This window comes from Suricata suricatta, chromosome 5 (assembly GCF_006229205.1).
Source record: "Suricata suricatta isolate VVHF042 chromosome 5, meerkat_22Aug2017_6uvM2_HiC, whole genome shotgun sequence".
Taxonomy (NCBI): domain Eukaryota; kingdom Metazoa; phylum Chordata; class Mammalia; order Carnivora; family Herpestidae; genus Suricata; species Suricata suricatta.
The window spans coordinates 129,973,747-129,990,087 of record NC_043704.1 but is presented as its reverse complement, the minus strand read 5'-3'; the positions used below and the strand labels follow the sequence as shown (position 1 = coordinate 129,990,087).

The 16,341-nt window shown below is 37.0% G+C and overlaps 1 protein-coding gene across 3 annotated transcripts in view; it reads left to right on the top strand.

Moving 5' to 3' along the window:
• ANKRD28 (ankyrin repeat domain 28) overlaps positions 1–15,539 on the top strand; it is a 158,602-nt gene extending 143,063 nt beyond the window's left edge. For all 3 annotated transcript variants that reach the window (XM_029940315.1, XM_029940314.1, XM_029940316.1), the window contains 7 exons: positions 1,528–1,615; positions 1,705–1,788; positions 2,414–2,559; positions 3,148–3,230; positions 3,680–3,762; positions 4,870–4,961; positions 12,283–15,539. In XM_029940315.1, coding sequence (XP_029796175.1) covers positions 1,528–1,615; positions 1,705–1,788; positions 2,414–2,559; positions 3,148–3,230; positions 3,680–3,762; positions 4,870–4,961; positions 12,283–12,569 — 863 coding nt within the window. In that variant the 3' untranslated portion in view covers positions 12,570–15,539. The remainder of the gene's footprint in view (positions 1–1,527; positions 1,616–1,704; positions 1,789–2,413; positions 2,560–3,147; positions 3,231–3,679; positions 3,763–4,869; positions 4,962–12,282) is intronic.
• The last annotated feature ends 802 nt before the right edge of the window (positions 15,540–16,341 follow it).

The following is a 16,341-nucleotide window of genomic DNA, read 5'->3' as shown; positions in this document are numbered from 1 at the left end:
CCCCTCCCATGCTCACTCACTTTCTCTCTCTCTCAAAATAAGTAAATAAATATTATACAAAATTAAAACAAAACAAAATAAAATAAAGACTTCTCAACCTCAGCACTGTTGGCATTTTGGGCCAGATAATTCTTTGTTGTGAGGGACTACCATGTATATTGAAGGTGGTTAGCAGCATCCTTAGCCACTACCCCATCCCCGGTTGTGATGAGCAAAATTCTCTCCAGACATGGCTGCATGTCTCCTGAAAGGCAAAATTGCTCCAGTCAGGAATCCCCTTGATTAGAGAAAAGAACTGACCTAAGATGGAACAATTACAGGTTTCCTAAAACATACCTTTCCTGGTAAAACCCAGTATAGATTATAAAGATTTAGGGTGCCTGGCTCGCTCAGTTGGTAGAGCATGCAACTCTTGATCTTGGTGGGGTGTGAGTTTGAGCCCCACATTGGATGTAGAGATTACTTTAAAAAAAGTTTTTTAATAAAAAAAAATGACATAACCTTTCATTAGTACACCAATTAGGGTATTTTAACTAAAACCCCGGCTTTGAAAATTAGATAAAGAAAATCTGAGGTTTGGGTTTTTCCTTGTCTTCAAAGTTGCTATTAAAAACTGTGAGCCTCAAATCTAGCAGTAATCCATATGCTTGTCCTTCAACCCAGCAGTATCATTTCTAGGAAATTGCCCTACAAAATTACTTGGTTTTTTTTTTAATACTAGATTGTTTCATTTACAGTATTGTTGATACTGTAACAAAAACAAACTAGCAGTCACCTCAAAATACGTAATGAGAAATTAGATCACTTATGATACTCTTTAATACTCTGAAGTTTTTCCAAACATTCAAGAATACAATTTCTATATATGCTATTATGGAAGGATGTATTTAATTTATTAAGTAAAAAACAAGTTATGGAATTTAAAATTTGCATACAAGTTTTGAAAGGAAGTGCATGTTTATGTGCATGCAATTGTATATGCCAAGAAATTTTCTGAAACTGTTAAGATAATAGTGGTTATAGTCTCAAAAGTGGAACTGGAGTTGGGGGTGGGAATAGGGCATGTACTTTTTCCTTTCAGACACTTCTGTAGTATTTGAGATTTTATCATTAGCTAAGTAAAATCAGAAAATATTTAAATTTTGAAGTTAACTATGCTGTATAAATATGTTAATTTTAAAGTTCTATAAAACAATATAAATATGACTTTTTAAAAAATGGATAACTAACTGGTCACCATGAAAAAGAATAATGAGACTAATTTTTTTGCCCCACAAAAGAGATTATTTGTTGTGTCAGTAATAAATTGCTATAAAATTATAAGAAGCTTCTGAATTTCAGTCTTGAGGTTGTGCTTCTAATTTCAAAACTCCTAGAAATGTGATGTTTAATGCATTCATTGAACTCTAGTTATTTTAAATCCTTGTTAAGTTTTTTCTGATCTGTGTTAGGGATATGTGGGTGTATATGTGGGCACTTCAGTATCTTTTTGGGATTTTAATATCCGATTCTCATTTACTTATTCAGGTCATGAGACATGTGTAGAACTCCTTTTAGAACAGGAAGTTTTCCAGAAAACAGAGGGAAATGCTTTCAGTCCTTTGCATTGTGCCGTGTAAGTAAAGGCAGATGAATCACATTCGGTCTTACTGTCTATGATATGCACCATTTCTGTGAGAATGACCACTGTGTTACCTTACACAGGATAAATGACAACGAAGGTGCTGCTGAAATGTTAATTGACACATTAGGTGCCAGCATCGTGAGCGCCACAGATTCAAAAGGAAGGTAGGAACTCAACTATATAGGAAATAGTTTGATTTGCAGTAGGAAAAAATTTTAACTACCAGTGTGGAAGAATTTATAGAGAACCCCTTATTAACTGAAAGCTGATTCTTATATTTGCAAGTATAAATTGTTACAAAATCTTAACTATGTTCTCATTGTAAGAGACTTTCTTACTTTTATTAGGATTTTTAGCCAATCTTCCTTTTTAAAATTTGTAAAGTATAAAGATTTCTCTTTTTTTTAAAGATATGTTTGTTACCCAAAGACTATTGTTAATAAAGTTAGCAGCTTTCTAAATAGGAACAAAGACTGAAGGAGAGTCCAGTGGTTGTAATAAGTGGCAGTATTGGGTCAGGATTGATTTCTTTTGAAGTTCTTTAATAATGTAATTTTTTAACAGTTTTATGTTACAGTAGATTAATTAAGGGCCTTTTACATTATCGGAAATACAAATTACTCTGGTGAAATTAGTAAGCTCCATTAAACCTATTTGTAGCAAGACAATTATTTTATAACCAAATATGTAAACCCTTAAAAATTGCTTGTCATAAATTCAGTAATAATTTTTTTCAGGAGTGTACAACCTACAGATTTAGTGAAGTCTTCCTGTTTCTTTGCATTATAGAACCCCTCTCCACGCGGCCGCCTTCACAGACCACGTAGAGTGTTTACAGCTGCTGCTCAGCCATAATGCTCAAGTCAATTCTGTGGACTCTTCTGGGAAAACACCTCTCATGATGGCCGCAGAAAATGGACAGACAAATACAGTTGGTAAAGAGAGTGGCTAAGGCTTTTATTATTATAATGCTATATTGCTTATATATGTTCAACTTATGAAAAACTTGGATCCCAAGCCTTCTGATTCTACCCCTTCTTCTCTCCACCCCTAAGATGTAAAATCTTTAACCTGCTTTCAGCCCACATTTTCATCTAGGGCCACAGTGTTTGCATTTGCCCTTACTGATTGAAGAGTCCACTGTAGCGAGGGAGTATGGGGTAGCAGTGAAGACACTGACTTTGGAGTTAGATGGACTGAATGTGAGTCCTAGCTCGGCCAACTGAATAACCTATTCCTCAATTTCTTCATTTTTAAAGTTGAGAAAAATAACAGTTCTTAGTTTGTAGAGTTTCTGTGAGAATATGATTCCAGGGCACTGAGCTCTCACACTTAGTTGCTGTTGTGTCTGTGCCTTATACAATAATGAGACTATATAGTGTGTATACTTTATATTACAGTATTTTTCTTGTCCTTAAACTTTCACTAGAGGGATATTTTTGCTTTGTATCTTTCTCTGTAGTGAGTTTATTAGTAATCCAAGATATTCATAAACATAAGATTTGATGCAATTTTCCTCCCAGAGATGCTGGTTAGCAGTGCTAGTGCAGATCTGACTTTACAAGATAACAGTAAAAACACCGCCCTCCATTTGGCTTGCGGCAAGGTAGGTACACATTTTAAGGATATGTTTTTATTTTTAATATCAGCAGTGGCATTTAAAGTTTTTCCATTTCACTAAAATGAACAGAGCTAGAGATCAAAGCTCTAATGATCACTGGCATAAGATTTCTTGAGAAAAAAATAAAATGCTGTTGTGTTAGGCACCCTAATATATGAAAGTCTCCAGTGGGTCGAGTAAGTTTTGGAGTACAAGCCTAAATGTAGTTATTGTCTTCCTTTAATCTCTCCAATCTTACATATTCTTGTCCTCTCCCAGTGCCTACTCCACCAACACATGTTTGGACAAATATTTAAGGCATAATTAGCCAAGAAAATTCATGGCATCTATATGATGATATACATATTATATGGGCAAGAGTTGAAGCTTATTGAGTTTATAAATTTATCTTTAATGATACTTAAGTTTTTAAGAGTTATTTGCCATAATTTTAGGGTCATGAAACTAGTGCCTTGTTAATACTGGAAAAGATAACAGATAGAAACCTCATCAATGCAACCAATGCAGCTTTGCAAACGTGAGTATTTTCATGTCTGATAAAAACCTTGTGACCTAGAATTATAAAAATGATTAATAGTTTTTTTTCTAACATGGGACATCAGAAGCAGTCTCATTCACAGAAGCAGTTAAAAAGTAGAGAATTGTTTTTATAATTGACAATTCATTTCTAAAGTCATCACAATTAAAAGGCTTATTATTTTATAAGTTTTTGGACTGAAACTTTATAATTGATAATACTGTGGGGTTTTTTTTTCTTCATCTGATTACCCATAATTTTATGAAGAAAAGTTATACTATCCTATGTGTTTTGTGGAAATGAACTGGAATGATATGTTATTTGACACCAGTAATAAGTGAGGTAAAAGCTTTATATATGTCTATAAACTAGAAATACTTTAGAAAGAGTCAAGTTCTTAATGTGAGCAGCCATCTTTCAAGTGACTGCTTAAATCTTAGATCTACATCTCTCATTTTTCTCTCCCAATTTCTGTTTTCTATTCTACTTTGAGTCTTGGTTAAAAAAAAAAAAAAAAAAAAAAAAAGGTAGAGGAAGACGATCAGTCATATCTCTTCAGGGTCTAGCCTATTGGAATTTGTGCTATTGTAATTTATGGCTTTTATTGTATAGTCTATTATATTTATTTACCATCCTCATTTCTCAACAACTTGAGAATACAGTTTAGTTAGTAAAACCTTTTTAAACATTGAGTCTTAGAAGGAAACAAAAGGTATTGGTAAAGGTGAATTGCTGGTGGGGCCTAATGTTGTGCACATTAGCGAGATTTGACAGTGCACTCTGCACATTGAATACAGTTTAGTTAGTAAAACCTTTTTAAACATTGAGTCTTAGAAGGAAACAAAAGGTATTGGTAAAGGTGAATTGCTGGTGGGGCCTAATGTTATGCACATTAGCGAGATTTGACAGTGCACTCTGCACATTGATTTTACTGTCCTCCATTCCCATCTTTATTGCTGTTAGGACTGGGTGCCTCAATTTCGTATCTCGGGGTCATCACACCTTTGCAAAAATGCTCCTCAACAACCAGGACTGAGAGAGAGTGTGTGTGTGTGTGTGCAGGCCCGTGTACCTGTGTGTGTACATGTATAAATTTTTTTTCTCTAGACCTCTGCATGTTGCTGCCCGAAATGGGCTAACAATGGTGGTTCAGGAACTTTTGGGGAAAGGAGCAAGTGTGCTTGCAGTGGATGAAAATGGTAAGTAGGTTCTGTATTTTTTTTCCTTAACCTGTATTTTACCAGAAGCTTTTATCTTTTGATCCATATTTGACGTAAAGTAAATATGGATATTTTTTATTGGTCAAAGAGAAGAGCTGAAATTAATATTGAATAGTGCTTTGTGGCAAAAGGAATAAGGGCAAAAAAAATAAGGAAAGGCTGTCTAACAGATGAACTTCTGAATTTCACTAATTTTGGTTTAGTGTTACCACCATTGTTCATCTTCGTATTCAGAAGAATTTGTTCTGTCAGCAAATACTTACCAAGGCCCTAAAGTTAATCTTTCCACTAACTCACTAGATCCTATCCCCTTTTGCCTACTTGAGCCTCTCACTTTAACAATTCTTTACTTTGTGTCCTGCAATAAAGACCTTTTGAAGGAGTCTTCCTGGATTATTCCCATCAGTTTATAAACATTATTTCCCTTATCTTAAAAAGCCTTCCTTTAATTTACTCCTGCAGTTACTGCCAAATTTCTTTCCCCTTTTGCAGCAGAATTACTCAAGTATTGGCTCTCCTGCTATCCCCAGTTCTTCTCTTTCATTCCTCTGGGCCCTTCAGGCAGACCTTTGCCCCCACCACACCGCTAAACTGTCTTAAGATCACCAGCAACATCAGAATTTGGCACAACTGATTATGCCTTTTTTCTTTTTTTTCTTTTCTTTTCTTTTCTTTTCTTACAGGAATAAGGGTTTTAATATGGAATTTAAAATATACGGGAATAAGAGAGTAACTCAGGATGTGAAGGTTGGAATCATAGCAAGTGTCTATGGCAGATAATCCAAATGGTCTCCATATTTTCCTTTTATACTGCACACAGTTACATGGGTAAATAGGTACAGATTACTTTAGGTCAGGGTAAAAGGGAGATTACAGGGGTGCCTGGGTGGATTGGTTTAGCATCTGACTTCAGCTCAGGTCATGATCTTGTGGTTTGTGGGTTTGAGCCCCTTGTCGGGCTCTGTGCTGACAGCTCAGAGTCTGGAGCCTGCTTCGGATTCTGTGTCTCCCTCTCTCTCTCTCTGCCCTTCCCCTACTCACTCTGTCTCTCAAAAATAAACAAACCTTGAAAAACAATGTTTTATAAAAAGAAGGAGATTATAGTGTCCTTCTTTAGGTGAACCCAGTCTGCCTTCATTCACAAATACCTGGTTCCTTGAATCAATAGTTGGATGAGGGTTTGTAATTTGGTATTTTGGTGGTTAGATTAGATAACCAAATTCAGTGGAACTGAAATTTTTATTTCATTTTATTTTAATTGAGGCATAACTAGCATGCAACTTTAATGTTAATTTCTGGTATATACTTTTTTTCTTAGAACTTCTTTACTTGACTTTTAGGACTTCATACTTCCTTGGTTTTGCCCTATGTTACTAGTTATTCCTCAATTTCTTTTGTGAAGTTTCTCCCTCTTCTCCCCCAATTTCTTAATATTGGAGGGCTCTAGGACTCAGTCCTTGGTTCTTTTTGCTTTCCCTATCTACATACAGTCATTTGGTTCTGGATACGACCTACATGCTGAAAATTTCTGGATTTATATCTCTAGCCCCCACCTGTCACAGTCTCTATAGAGATAGGATCCATTTGCAGATCCACCTGCCTAATTGACAGTACTGTATGGATGTCTAATAAACAGGTCAAACCTAACCTGCTCAGAATTTAACTGATTCTCCTTTTCCCTGCCAAGCCCATTCTCCCCATTCTCCCCATAGCCTCCTTATCTCCATAGCCTCCTTATCTTAGTTGATGACAAGTCTCATCCTTGCTCAGGACAAAAACCTGGAGTCATCCTTGACTTCTCTCTCTCACACTTAGCGTACAGCCCTTTATATACTGTTGATCCACCTCCAGAGTATATCCAAAATAGGCCCACTTTTTTCTCTTCTATTCTTAGCATCCTGGCCTGGATCCTTTTAAAAATATGTGAGAATCTTCACTTATAATGATCTACAAGGCCCTACATGATTATCCTACCTCTCTGACCTCATCCCCTCTTCTTCCTTCTCTCACTCCATTCTGCCATGCCAGTCCCTCTGCACACCAGGAATGTACATGCATTGTGATCTTTGTTCTGGCTATTTTCTCTGCCTGGAACACTCTGTACCCAGGCAGTATTTGACTAAGTCCCTCACCTGTTTCAAATCTTTACTCAAGTTTTATCTTCTCAATGAAGCCTATCCTGAACCATGTTTTTACTGCAACCTACTATAGACAGCTGCCATAGCATGCTTAGTCCTTGTTAACCTGCTCTATTCTTCCCTCCTCCTTTTTTCCATAGAGCTTATCCTCTAATATATTGTATATGACTGACTTTTTTATTATGTTGACTGTATATCTCCCCACTAGAATGAAAATAAGTTCCATGGGGACAGGGAATCTATATCATTTGCATTCATTGTTATATTCCGAGTGCTAAGGAGAGTGCCTGGACATAGTGATTATTTGTTGGGTGAGTGATTGTGCCAAGCACTGTGCTCCATTCTGAAGATACAACATGGAATAAGACCATTTACTTCCTTGAATGGGGTGGAGTTTAAACAGGCCTTTAGAGGGCCCTGGAAGTGGTTCATTTGGAATAAATTTAAAATGCAATGAGAACCCATAAGAGAATCTTCAGACTCTTGCAGGATCAGGAAAGGCATCCCAAAAAAGCAACTGGTAAGCCAGAATCCAAAGGACAAGTAAAAAATGTAGGGAGAGAGCTTTTAAGCTGAAAGAGTGAAATATTTAAAGGTCTAACATAAGATAGTGTAAATATTGGAGTTGGGCCAGAGTCTCTTTGTCTTAGATCAAGTGGCAAAAAGGTTTTGTGCACTAGGAAGTTAGCATTTAGTGTGAAGGGAGCAAGATTAGAATGGGAAAACAAATTAACATTTATAGTTGAGATAAGGTAATAACCAGAATTGTGGTAGAAGCACTGGAGATGAAAAGATGTAAATGTTTCTAGAGATCTTATGATGAGACTCATAGGGACTTTGTGAGGGAAGAAGTCTCATACCACCTGCCTTGGAGTGCTATGTGGATGAATTGCCATTGTGTAAGATTCCAGTGTGGGAGGAAGAACTAGAGCTTGACTCCAAGTGGATCATGGGACATACGGATCTGGAGCCCAAAAGCAAGATCTAGATTGGACATAAAGATTTGGGAATCATAAATATATGTAGTCATGAAATCTAAATAAATGATATCAGCTATTAATTCAGATGTACATAGCACTTTGAAAAAAATTATTTTTTAATGCTTATTTATTCTTGAGAGAGAGACAAGAGACAGAGCATGAGCAGGTAAGGGGCAGAGCAAGAGAGGGACACAGACTCTGAAGCAGTCTCTAGGCGCTGAGCTGTCAGCACAGAGCCCAACACAGGGCTTGAACCCACAAGCTGTGAGATCATGACCTGAGCCAAAGTCAGATGCCCAAGCAACTGAGCCACCCAGGCTCCCCAGACTTACATAGCTTTAAAAGAAATTTTTATTGTCAGTCAATTACATTTCTGGAAATAGAGCAACTATATATAGTTTAAAATGAGGAGCCTAAAATGCTTAACTTATATGTTTGGCCACATTGTGAGACTCTGAATCAATAGATAATATTCAAATCTTTGTTGATCATTTTCAAGATTTTATACATATTCTTTCCTTATAAAGAAATGTAAGGGATAATATAACATGATAATGAAGGTCACCTCTGACCACTTGGGTAACTTCTAACATGCTTTGCAATGTGAAATAATAAACATGGTCCAAAGTTGATAAGTCATAGCAATATATTTCCATGGATTTTCTGAAGGAAGTGCAATATTTTATACTTGCATGGGATAGATTAGAGCCTTGTCCTCAGAGAGTTTACTTCTCTTACTTTTTAACTGACTATATCAACTCCATGAAGAAGAGAGGAGCCTGCTTTTCATCATATTCCAACCATAAAACACTCCTGAGATGTTCTTCTCCCCCACTCCCTACTCTACTCCAAGGGATCATGACCTATCTAATGGTTTGCTCTGCCTATAGTACAGTGGGCATTGAAGCACTCTCCTACTCATTTTGAGTAAGCAGGGTTTAATTAATTTATTTATTTAATAATAGTTTATTGTCAAATTGGTTTCCATATAACACCCAGTGCTTCTCCCCACAAGTGCCCCCCACCATGACCATCACCCCCTCCCTCTCTCCCCTGCTCTCTTTCTCACTTCCTCTCCCCATGGTCCCCTGCCAGGTCTCTCCTGTTAGACCTATGAGTGCAAACATATGGTATCTGTCCTTCTCTGCCTGACTTATTTCGCTTAGCATGACACCCTCAAGGTCCATCCACTTTGCTACAAATGGCCATATTTCATTCTTCCTCATTGCCATATAGTACTCCATTGTGTATATATACCACAGCTTCTTGATCCACTCATCAGGTGATGGACATTTAGGCTCTTTCTATGATTTGGCTATTGTAGAAAGTGCTGCTATGAACATTGGGGTACATGTGCTCCTATGCATCAGCACTTCTTTAAAATGCACATGTGGGAAGGGTGCCTGGGTGACTCAGTCGGTTAAGTGCATGACTTTGGCCCAGGTCATGTTCTCACGGTTTGTGGGTTCGAGCCCTGCATCAGGTTCTCTGCTGTCACGGCAGAACCTGCTTCAGATCCTGTGTCTCCCTCACTCTACTCCTTCTCCAGCCTCTCTCTGTCTCTCACAAAGAAATAAACATTAAAATAAAAAAAATTTTTTAAGTACACATGTGGGGCACCTGGGTGGCTCAGTCACTTAAGCGTCTGACTTCAGCTCAAGTCATGATCTCACAGCTCGTGGGTTTGAGCCCTGGGTCAGACTCTGTGCTGACAGCCTGGAGCCTGCTTCAGATACTGTGTCTTTCTCCCCCCCGTCTTCCCCCTTCCTCACTCATGCTCTCTCTCAAAAATAAATACTAAAAAAAATTATTATTTTTTTAATTTAAAATGTACACGCTTCAGTCACTCTTGCCAAGCTTGTAGGGGCACCAGCTGTTCCCTTCAACCCTTGAAAAAGGGGAGATTTATGAAGGGGAAAAACAATTTCTTTTTTCTGAAGGTTAGTACAAAATGGATAAAAATATATAGGAGATCTGGAAACCACCAAATGCCCAGTAGTTAGAATGGATAACCAAACCATGATATAATCACAATAATGAAATGTATAACCTTGAAAATGTTATATACTATGTACAACAACATGAATAAATCTCACAGACATAATGTTAAGCAAAAGAAGCTAGGTATAGCCATGATTACCACATAAATCAGGAAAAAAGAAAGAGTAATGATTAGTAAGGAACAGGGAGGGGATGCTCCTGATATGCTGGGTATATTCTTTTTTTTTAATCTGGATGGTGGTTACATGAATGTTTGGTTTTGATAAATCATTTAGCTATTTAAAAAACAAATGTGAGTTTATAAAATATATACAGCTGACCCTTGAACAACATAGGTTTGAACTACATGGATCATTTAATAACATGGATTTTTTTATAGTATAAATGTATTTCATTAAGACTTTTTTCTTTAGCTTACTTTATTATAAAAATACAGTTTATAATACATATAACATACAAAATATGTGTTGACTAACTGGTATATGTTATTGGTAAGGCTTCTAGTCAGTCAACAGTAGACTATTAGTAGTTACGTTTTGGAATGTCAAAAGTTACACACAGATTTTCGTAGTACGTAGGTGGCTCACTCGGTTAAGTATCCAACTCTTGATTTCAACTCAGGTCATGATCTCACAGTTAATGAGTTCCAGCCCTGTATCAGGCTGTGCACTGACACATGGAGCCTGCTTGGAATTCTCTCTCTCCCCTCTCCCTCTTCCTCTCCCTCATGCTCTTGCTCTCTCTAAATAAATAAACTTTAAAAAAAACGTTACACACAGATTTTCAACTATACAGGGATCAATGCCCCTAGCCCCCCATCACATTATTCAAGGTTCAACTTATACATATATGAGTATGAAAGCTAAAACATGAGTATATATAGTAATAGGGAAACTGTGTCCAGATGTGCAACAAAAATGAAGCTGTATATTAAAATATTAAGACATTTGGGGAGCCTGGGTGGCTCAGTCTTTTAAGCATCCGACTTCAGCTCAGGTCATGATCTCGCGGTTCGTGGGTTTGAGCCCCATGTTGGGGTCTGTCCTGACAGTTCAGAGCCTTGAGCCTGCTTCGGATTCTGTGTGTCCCTCTCTCTCTGCCCCACCCCTGCTCATGATCTGTCTCTCCTTGTCTCTCAAAAATAAAAATGTAAAAAAAAAAAAAAAGACATTTGCTGCTAAAGTTCCATGTGGGGTAATCTAAACTTAGCATCATATTGTGTGCTCTCCCCATCTTCTCTTTCACTTCATCCTCAGGGCCTTGTACCAACTGGGGTATCAAATGTTTACTTACTCAGTTTGTTGATACTTTACAGTGCCTTAAGGGTAAGGTCAGTCTTCTAACGAAAGGAACAGTTGAAAGCAAAACATTTGTTTTGACTTAGGAGTTTTTAAAGTTTACCTGTTTTGAGGTGCCTGGTTAGCTCAGTAGGCTAAGCATCTGACTCTTGGTTTTGGCTTAAGTCATGATCTTACAGTTCATGGGTTCAAGCCCCAGGTAGGGGCTCCATACTGACAGCATGGGGTCTGCTGGGGATTCTCTCCCCCTCTCTCCCTCTCTCCCTCTCTCCCTCTCTCTGTTTCTGTGTCTCTCAAAATAAATAAACTTAAAAAAAAAAAAAAGTTTACCTGTATCTCCTGTTTTTCTTAGTGTACTTTGCCCCTGAGAAAAAAGTTGATTAACAGCCAACTGTCATTCATCCAACACACATCTTTGGGCACCAGCTCAGTGCCTCAGTCATGAATGTGTACACTTTGAGATTTCTCAGCATGTCAGCTCTTATGTAACTGTAACGATTAAGATTTCTTCCACCGTTCTGAAGGAAGCTTTATCAGTTCTAAGATGTTTTTGTTTTTAAATTCTAGCTCAATATCATCTGTAAATTCAGGAGGATATGATGAAGTTTTGAGATCTTGAAGCAGTTACCATCTCTGGGCCTCAGTTTCTTTTCTTCTTCTGTAACGTAGCTTACAGTCTATAAGGTCTCCTCCCACAGTAGATTTCTATGACTTTTATCCTTTCTACTGATTAGAAATTTCTGAATCATTCTAATTAAACAATTTGGTATAAACTAGGTAATTTAAAATATGTCTAAAGTTGAAGGCCATTGGGCTTATTTCCTTATATCTGTGAAATGAGTCTCAGGATGTTTAATTATTTTAATTTTATTTTTAATTCTAGGCTATACCCCAGCTTTGGCCTGTGCTCCCAATAAGGACGTGGCTGACTGCCTAGCTCTCATTTTGGCCACCATGATGCCTGTTTCATCAAGTAGCCCTTTATCATCTCTGACATTCAATGCCATTAACCGTTATACCAACACCTCAAAAACAGTCAGCTTTGAAGCCTTGCCCATTATGAGGAATGAACCCAGCTCCTATTGCAGTTTCAACAACATTGGCGGGGAACAGGAGTACTTATACACCGACGCGGACGAGCTCAATGACTCAGATTCCGAGACCTACTAAGAGGCTGAGCCACAGGTCTAAGTGAGGAGTTCTGACACTAACGCTTCAGATTGTGCTTTTACATGAAAAAGGCACCCTCTTACTCACATACAAATTCAACCTAAGAGGAGAGATCACAGAGTGAGCAAGTATGAGAAATGTGATGACATTAGGAAGAAGAGTTTTAAAGGCAAGTTTTGCAAAAGGAACTTTTAGAATCTTGACATAGACTTGACCAGAGGAAAACACTTTGATGTCAAGTTACTTTGTGGAATTGTTTAATTTGGTTTTGCAGTGCCAGGAATAATTTGGGACACTGTGCACCCTAATCTGCTTACACAAGCAGCACTATTGTAAAAGAAGAGATAGGACACTAGATTAAAATTTTACCAATAAAACTACAACTAAATAAGGGCAATAAAAGTTTGGTATAGTAGGCATTATGTGCACAGCAAATTGCCAAAGGACCAAGTAACTTAAAAGTTTTTTAATAGAATGCCATTTTATGGAAACTGGAATAGGTGAAATGAGACATTATCTAAACCAAACTTTAATATTTCTGAAAATGAAACAGATTTGGTTTTAAACGTTGATTTTTTTTTTTAAAGAAAACATCTGAAAGCCTTCGAATACTGTATTAAAACCATGAGAGAAAGCAGATGTATTTTTACATTTTTCTTTTACATAAAAATTTAAAAATTCCAACTTTTATAATATTAGAATTAAAAACCAGCTGACTGAGTGCAGTCAGGGTGAAAATATTTGTGATGTTGACCTGAGGTAGATTGGGGTCGGGCTGTTGTTGCCCAGTTTTAAATGGTTTAGGTTTAAAATTGAGCTATTTTTGTTTGAAAATGTAAAGAATTTCTTAGAAGAAGAAAATTTCATGAAATCAAAAAAGTAGATTATTTTCACCCTATCACAGCTGTGTGGTCCTGGGAAATGGAGTTTTCAGCCTTGCTACTTTGGATGGTACACCTTCGTCACTTATGTTACTTTTGTGCCTCCACAGTGGATTGGGGGATTTTTGTTTTCACTGTCTGGTGAATAATCAAAAGAAAATCCCTTGTTATTGATAAGTTAACATCATCGGGTCTCTTGGAAGGCATTTCTGTATCGGGTCCTATTCAGATTAAAACATGCGAGTACTTGGGGAAGGAAGCAGGTACCTGCTGAATTGGAAGACTGCCTTTCAAATAACAGAGAGAAAGGCTGATGTTTAGGTTTTTAAATAACAATTTATATGGTTCTGCTTTTACTGTAACTGTCACTTTCCCAATAAGAATGATTTCACGTATGTAGGGGGTCTTACAGATCTGGGTGAAGTTCCATAAATTTTCAGAGAATGATACCCAATATCATTTTATCTTTTTTGTATTGTGCAACTGGAAACTTTATGACATTGTAAATTATCAGCTGGTTTTTCTGAATATAAAGTGTGAAAACACAGAACAGTATTTTGATCTATTTGATAATTTTGTGGGGTTTTTGAAGAATTAATGAGCATGTACATAGAAATAGTGACTGCTTGAATACTGTATTTACTTGCACTCTTTCAGTACATCAAGATTCCTGTATATTTTAGAGTATAATAAAACACAGATGTGAGTTGTATTTAATGAATAATGTATTTGTATCTGTGCAAATTACTTAAAAATCTATAAAGTTTCTAGGGCATTGATTACTAGATTTTAAGCATTTTTTCTAAAATATTTACAGAAATTATAAATGTAATCCTCCATCTTTTCTTTATAATATAAAGTCATAATGGACCCTTCCTAATTATTAGTGAAAGGAAGGTAAATATGCATTTTAAAGACAGTGGACTACATTTTCTATTGTACCTTTTGAAAAAAATGAAAAAAAACCTCAAGAGGATTCTAAAAGTATACATATGTGTGCTTTCTCTTTCCTTTTAGGAATTCTCTTCTGAATTCCCTGAGGGAATTTTCTAGAATCTCAGAATTGAAAGAGACCTGAGGTTCATCCAGTCTAACCTCTTAACAAATGCAGGAGACCCTTCTACAAGGGTGATCTTTCCACCTTGAACACTTCCAGTGACTCTACCTCACCAAGCAGTCCATTCAGTTGTTGAGCAGCTCTAACTGTTAGAAAGGTCTTCCTTAGATGGAGTTGAAGCCTCCCTCCCGGTAACTTCTGTCCTTGGGCCCGGGTCTGTCCTCCAAGAGAACGCTGAGAACGTTGGAAGGATGAATCTTACGCCCTCTGCCATGTCTTCTCTTTTACAGGCTATTTGACTTACCTGCTGAAGTGATTTCCAGAAGGACTCATTAAAAACACTGTTAGATTTACCCATCTAATGAAATCCAAGGTGTAGCTATAAAGTAACAAGCTGTTTTTAATTTATCCTCACACACACCAGAACTTAGATCTTGCATCACTTTATGTAAATGATGCTACTGCTGAAATTATTTGTGAGGTGGTTTTTTTCAATTGCTTGCCCGCTAGGAAATCTGTTTCCTTGCTTTGTGATCGCATTTTGTGATAGTCTGTCCCCAACTGATCAGCCACTTCTTTGGTTTGCACCTAATGAGGGGAAATCGCAAACTACTGGTCCAAATAGTATTTGAGCAGCACTAGTGTGGTTGGAGTACGCACATGGACAGCTTCATTGAATGAACACAGGGCCACAGTAAGTTCCTTTACAGTTACACCTTGTATGTTAAAAGCATTCAGACCCTGCTCTGTAGTGGTTTTTATCATACAGAATAGAAGAGCCTGTTTGCTTTTTTAACTTCTGCATGAAAGATGACATCTGAAATACCTGATGTGTATTATAGTAATACCAGCTTCTGCTCTAGAACTACTTTGGGGGAAATGGTGGTAATAGCAAATGACTTCCTTTAACAAGACACTCAACTCAACAGTGCCATTTAGTTCAGAAGATCTCTAAGTGTAGCTGTCAACTTGGGGTTTAATTTGGCTTATATTGGACCTTTTAAATGAAATAAAGTTTTTTAATGCAATAAATCAAGTGTCTTTCTTTTTTACATGCAAACTTCTTTTTCTTTTTCCAAACTTCTTTTAATGGCTAATTAGTATTCTAACTAGTTTTTACCTTTATTTACAAACTTGACTTCTCACAAAAGCTATTTTAGAATTTAGATGAACCTAATGGGGTTTTTCCAATATTCATTCAACAACTAGTTATTGCTTGCCTACCGGCCATATACTTGTGGGTGCGAATGGGCAGAAAGTGATCCTAGAAAGTATGATGGTGTCCTCTAGGACTTATAACCTCATCATCAAAAGACATATACCTGAACGTAGAAAGTACAAAAGTGTAATTGAGGTGAACTGCTAGGGAAGGTCAGAGAACAAAAGATGACTTTGCAAAGGAAAATCAGAATAGGCTTTCTGGGAGAGATGACATGGAGACTGGACATTGAGGAACAGCTATACTTTGAGCAGGTGGAGAAAGGAGCAAATATTAGCCTAGGTGAGAAGAATAAAATCAGTTTGTAAAATGGCTGGTGAAAGAGAGGATTGAATAGGTGTTAGCACTTAGCACTCCAGAGCACAAAAAGACCGTGCAAACCTACAAGAGCTAATTATACATATGTACAGGGATGAGATACAAAAGTGAAAACAAATAGATATAAATAGGTGACTGGAGGAGCTGGCAAAAAGGACTTTAATAACCTTGTTCAAAATTATCTTATGCTGCTATTAATATGTCAAAATGCCTATACAGTGTTTGTCGTGTACCTGGTGAGGTTGTAAGAAATTGAAATACATCTCTTAACCCACAAACTATCCTATTAGGTAGGTA